At 42.3% G+C, this 6616-nt stretch overlaps 1 protein-coding gene across 1 annotated transcript in view; it reads left to right on the top strand.

Moving 5' to 3' along the window:
* corin (corin, serine peptidase) overlaps positions 1-3517 on the top strand; it is a gene marked incomplete at both ends in the record, with an annotated part of 19809 nt that extends 16292 nt beyond the window's left edge. Inside the window, 5 exons of the mRNA XM_080051865.1 lie at positions 30-210; positions 981-1143; positions 1645-1753; positions 2259-2392; positions 3335-3517. Of these exons, the coding sequence (XP_079907991.1) occupies positions 30-210; positions 981-1143; positions 1645-1753; positions 2259-2392; positions 3335-3517 (770 nt within the window). The remainder of the gene's footprint in view (positions 1-29; positions 211-980; positions 1144-1644; positions 1754-2258; positions 2393-3334) is intronic.
* Between the last annotated feature and the right edge of the window lie 3099 nt (positions 3518-6616).

Raw genomic sequence — 6616 nt, 5'->3', positions numbered from 1 at the left:
TATAATAATTCATGTCTCCCTCCCTCCAGAGTGTGGGGTGCGCCCGGCCCTCCCTCCCCAGAGACAGAAGCGTATCCTGGGGGGCAGAGTGACGCGGCGCGGGGCCTGGCCCTGGCAGTGCTCCCTGCAGAGCGGCCAGAGCGGACACGTCTGTGGCTGTGTGCTCATCGCCCCCCGCTGGGTACTAACGGTAGCACACTGCTTCGAAGGGTGAGGCTCAAAAGTACTGTGGCTGTGTTCGGAAAGCCATACTAGCGTCCTACATACTACATACTCACCATCTATATACTGCATACTGTCTACTCAAAGATCGATTGTTTATGCGAAGTGCGTCGAAACGTTTTCAGTTGAAGTATACTCAAGCAATGAAGAATTTCTTCTTCTTCTTGTAAGATTCAGGCAGTTTAGACGCTGTTTAGCGTATAACCGCCCTCTATAGGTTAGATATTGAACTAGATTTTTACAGTCCTGTGTTCATCATCTGTGTTTTGGACCTCTTGTTTTATAATTATGTTTTGAGGCAGAGGATCCCTCCGACACTCTCTGTCTGGCTCATCAGCACTCAGCTGTCTGTGAGTTGAGCTGGACGAGCTGCGGTGTGTATCTCTATTCTGCAGTTCATTTTTCATAGTTTTATTATTATCATAATTGTTGGTTTTTGAGTGAGGGAACGGAGCCCCACAGTGCTCATACAATATAGAGAAAAAAATCAGAAGTCAGAAAAGACTTCATAGGTGGGAAAGCTTTTTCAGTGAGTTAGTGAGCTGAACTGTGTGTTAGAGGGGCTTTAACTATATGGAATTTTTAAGTCTGACTGTGTGAATTTGCCTTGTACTCTATTGTATTCATGTGTATAAACTGAACTGTATGACAATGATGTCTGTCTGTCTGTCTGTCTGTCTGTCTGTCTGTCTGTCTGTCTGTCTGTCTGTCTGTCTGTCTGTCTGTCTGTCTGTCTGTCTGTCTGTCTGTCTGTCCAGGAGGGAGAGTGCAGACCTGTGGAAGGTTGTGTTTGGTCTGAATAACCTGGACCATCCGGGCGCTAACAGCCAGAGCCGCGGGGTGCGTTCCATTATCGTTCACCCGCGGTACAACCGGGCGGTGGTCGACTATGACATCAGCGTGGTGGAGCTGGAATCTGAGGTATTTATCATTAGCACACACACACACACACACACACACACACACACACACACACACACACACACACACACACACACACACACACACACACACACACACACACACACACACACACACACACACACACACACACACACACACACACACACACACACACACACACACACACACACACACACACACAGAGTACTGGACTCAGGTATTTGTCATTAGTGTTAGTAACTTTTTTATAGAATTTTGAAGAGTTGAAAGAGTTAATTTATATATAGTATACACACACACACACACACAGACACACACACACACACACACACACACACACACACACACACACACACACACACACACACACACACACACACACACACACACACACACACACACACACACACAAACAAACACACACAATGTAACCAACATTAATTTATATGGAAAAAGTTACGCACTATAGCTTTAAATTATTTATAGAAATCTAACTCTATCTATATATTGTGTTTTCAGATTGAGGAGACTCCGTTCGTCCGTCCGGTGTGTTTACCTGAGCTGAACCAACTTCCCACTCCAGACTCCTACTGCTACATCACAGGCTGGGGCCACATGGGCAACAGGAGTGAGTCAGACAGACAGACAGACAGACAGACAGACAGACAGACAGACAGACAGACAGACAGACAGACAGACAGACAGACAGACAGACTCACAGACAGACAGACAGACAGACAGACAGACTCACAGACAGACTCACAGACAGACTCACAGACAGACAGACAGACAGACAGACAGACAGACACACACACACACACACACACACACACACACACACACACACACACACACACACACACACACACACACACACACACACCTTTGGTTCCTCTACCTTTACCTCTGTCTCTACAATACGTCTATTAAAAAGCAAAAAAATGCCAGAAAATAATCACAAAAAAAAAAAAATACACCTACCAAAAATTATTCTTAAACTTTTTGATTTTCCTCCAACTGTGTGTGTGTGTGTGTGTGTGTGCCCCTGTGTCTGTCTGTGTGTCTGTGTGTGTGTGTGTGTGTGTGCCCCTGTGTCTGTCTGTGTGTCTGTGTGTGTGTGTGTGTCTCTGCAGTGCCCTTTAAGCTGCAGGAGGGCGAGGTGCGGATCATCTCTCTGGCTCAGTGTCAGTCGTACTTCGACATGAAAACTATAACTCCCAGAATGCTTTGCGCCGGCTATGACGCAGGAACCGTCGACTCTTGCATGGTAAGATACACACTGACTGCTTTGTGTGTGTGGCTGTGTCTTGATTCAGAGACCACGCACTTGGTAGGACGCAGTCTCGCGGTCTATGAAGGCTATAGCCTATGAAGGCCGATTTTAAGGCCGGTTTTAAGGCCAACGAGCCTTGTTAAACGAGACGGTCTCCGCAGGTCTCCGTTTACGAGCATTTCCGGTTTACGTAACAAGCCGTTACCTTGCGTGACGACTCGCCGCTCCTGTGCTGCCTAGCAACCCTGATTGCTGCCAATGGAGACAGCCCTGTCAGCGGAGGAAAAAAGAAAAATAAGTTGTCTACCAGACGAAAAGAAAAAAAAGTACAAGAAAAAAAGAAAGGAAGATAAAAGTTAAGAAGATGGAGCAACACGTTGCTGTTTTGTTATTTTTTATTTTATTTTATGCAATCTCTGAAAAAAACGCAATGAATCTTGGGATATGTTGGGCCACGAAGGATACATCTGATGCAGCCTTCAAAACTGCTTCAAAACCGTGAAACGAAGGCTGCATTTCACGACCGCATATGAGGAGCCTTGCAAGGAGCCTTGCAAATGGGACAGCCTTTGCGCGCCGCTATGACGCAATCGGTCTTCAAATGCAGCCTACGAGGCCGGTTCCAAGACCGCAACCCCTGAATCAAGACACAGCCTGTGTGTGTGTGTGTGTGTGTGTGTGTGTGTGTGTGTGTGTGTGTCTGCTGGCATACAGATGTACTGCACATTATACTGATAAATAAGGATTAGCTGCATCCTTAGTGTGGATAAAACTATACAAATTTGTAGATTTAAAATAGTAGCAACAGATCCTCGTCAGTTTTGAGTCAGAAATACAACTTTAATTTTGGATCAATATATTCGATCAGTATAATAATATAACATTTGTGTTCATTTGTGTGTGTGTGTCTGTGTGTGTGTGTGTGTGTGTGTACAGGGGGACAGTGGCGGTCCGTTGGTGTGTGAGGAGCAGGCCGGGCGCTGGACGTTGTTCGGTTTGACGTCGTGGGGGAGTGTGTGTTTCAGCAAAGTGCTCGGACCGGGAGTCTACAGCAACGTCACACACTTCACCCCGTGGATACAACAACAGATATACATACACACTTATCTCAATGACTGACACACACACACACACACACACACACAACACACACACACACACACACACGGACGCTCACACACACACACACACGGACGCTCACACACTTAACACTCCACACTTCCTTTCTTAAGCATTCCAGGAGGAAGTTATGTCACCGTCAATCTCACACACACACACACACACACACACACACACACACACACACACACACACACACACACACACACACACACACACACACACACACACACACACACACAGCTTTGGTTCCTCTACATGTGCCTATATCTATACTGACTAAACTGCCATATGAGCAGTGGTATAAACTAGTATTACAGATGATAACTAGTCAGTGAAGACCTCACATTCATACAGTTAACATTCACTTAACAATTCATTGTTATGATTTTATGTGTACAATGCGCGGTACTTAGTTTACCAGCATATACGTAAGGTTCCCCCAATTACGAGGTTCCCCTGTATTATTGTGTTAGTCGGCAAGGGAGACGGCAATTTTTTTTTTTATAGTCAAAACACCCCAAATATTCTTCGTTAAGGCAGTTTTGCTTTTGTCGGTTGGTTTTAGTGGGAACATTCCAACTCGTTAGCAACATTCCGGAACCTTCGTGGCAGAAATGGAATGTGAGGTCTTCGGGCGGAATGTTAGACACTAGAACCAACAGACAAACGCAAAAATGCCTTAACGAAGCAGATTTGGGACTTTTTGACAATTTTTCGCCTATTAATGCCGACTTACACATTAATACAGTTGGGGATACTTTATATACAGTGTGCGGGTAAAGTAAGTACCGACTGGATTAGGTTTCCCCCAAATAGTCGGCGAAAAATAGTGAAAAAGTCCCAAATCTGTTTCGTTAAGGCGTTTTTGCTTTTGCCGGTTGGCTCTGTTGGGAACATTCCAAGTCGTTAGCAACATTCCGGAACCTTCGTGGCAGAAATGGAATGTTCGTTCAAGGGCGGAATGTTCGTTCAAGGGCGGAAAAACAACTGACAAAATCAAAAACGCCTTAATGAAGCATATTTATTTGGGACTTTATTTGACACATTTTTTGACTATTTTTCGCCTATTATTGCATTAACACAGTACACTTGGGGAAACCTTATATACAGTATGCGGGTAAACGACGTACGGACTGATTTAGTACCGACTGAGGATTCTGTGTTCAATGTATTAATGCGCGGAACTTAGTTTTTTATTGCCCTACAGTGTTCGGGTTGTTGCTATGGAAACTTGTAAAGCAGCAAAAAAAAGGCGTTAATAATCTTAAATTATGAAGCAACCACACAACAAACTGTGACTCAAAACACTTCTGCTTAGTTAGACACACATAGGTATTTTTTATCAGAAAATCTCAACGTATGTGGGTTTAGTTGTGACCCTTAAAATGATGGATAATGTAAAAACAATTAAATGTAAGTTTTCAAGTAGAATTTTTTTTATTTACACTATGTTGAAAAATTAGTAATTTTGTTTTAACAAATAGCACTAAAATAATGCATTTTTTTCCTATAAGGGTAACCACACAAACACACCAAATTGTTGGAACAATTCAGTGCAACACTTTTATTTAGTTTCAATATCATTATAAAACATTGTCCAGGCGATCAGCACTGTATTACTTAAAAGCTGCTATCTAAAACAGACCACAATGCTTCACTCTATAGTGCCTGTACTTAAACTTAGCAGTATAAAAAAACACAAAAAAACAACCTTGTTACCTGTACATTGTCGTACTGTACGTGTGTGTGTGTGTGTGTGTTTGTGTTTGTGTGTGTGTGTGTGTGTGTGTGTGTATGAAGCTTAACTTTAGCATAATGCTAAGTGGTAAATGTTTATATTCACAAGGATAGCAATCTTTAAAGGTGCTACGAGGAACTTTTAAATATTTCTGAAACAGTCTAATTTTTCCTCTGATGATCATAAATTACATGTAACAGCAAATGAGACCATCAGTGCAAAGAATGCTATTGTTAAATAGTTTTTTCTTAATGCCTTTGTCATGGGTATACGCTCACCCAGGAACAACAGCTGGCGTGGTAAAAACTCTACCGCTATTGTCCAAAGGGGGGCGCTAGAATTAAAACAAACTGAAAGTTCCTCGAAGAACCTTTAGCTAGAGATATATCATTAGGTTTTTGATTTAACAAACCAATTTAATCCAATTGTGCCGTTGTAACTAGCTAGCGCTGAAGTTAGCTATAAAACTTGCTAACACAATTAACTGCCATATAACTAGCGCCATCTAGAGTGTGAAGCACAAATGTAGCTTAGCGTAGGCTATTGCCAAACTGAGAGAATGGCTGTGTTCGAAAAGCCCTACTAACGTCCTACTCATACTAACGTCCTACTCGTACTAATTTTGACGTCAATTTGAGTATGTCGTGTTTGTTTATGCAAGTTTGTGCAGGCGAGAAATGCCCGGACGAGTACTTACTTCCGTGAAAGATTTTGTGTATGGATCGATAGGATACTTTTCCTGCTCAACTGCCCCACAATGCATTGCGTCTTTTCAAATGACACAGAAGTTTTTAATTTTTTTAATTTTTTTTAAATTCTTTATTGCTTCTGTATACTTCAGTGTAAACGGTTCGACGAACCTCGCATACACAATGTATGGTTAAGTAGACAGTATGTGGTATATACATGTTGAGTATGTAGGAGGGAGGACGTTAGTAGGCCGTTTGCAACACAGCCTTTGATGCAGGTGTGTAGTTTTAACCATAGTAGCATCTTAGCTAGGCCAAGCTAACAGACAAAAACAGCTTTTATAATCAATAATTGGTGTTAGTGACGACGTAGGGCATAAATAAATAAGACTATCAGACGAAACCTCTTAAAGTGATTCAGTGAAACAATCTCTTCCATTGTTACGGTTGATTTAGTAATTATGACATTTTTATCCCCTGATTTAAGCTAACAGCTACATAGCCTACACTAATGCTGATGCTAGGTTCACTTTGCATTGACTCTTAATCTAATGGAGATTAAGTTAATAGCGAAAAAAATAACAAATACAGTTTTAGCGGAGCCTGGGTTCCCTTCCATACTTTGTGTATGTTAAAGTATCTACGAAGAACTTTTAAAAATATTTCTGA

Source organism: Ammodytes marinus (genome assembly GCF_949987685.1).
Source record: "Ammodytes marinus genome assembly, chromosome: 23".
NCBI lineage: Eukaryota > Metazoa > Chordata > Actinopteri > Uranoscopiformes > Ammodytidae > Ammodytes > Ammodytes marinus.
Note: the sequence above shows the minus strand (reverse complement) of the source record. Positions and strands in the feature narration are given on the sequence as shown.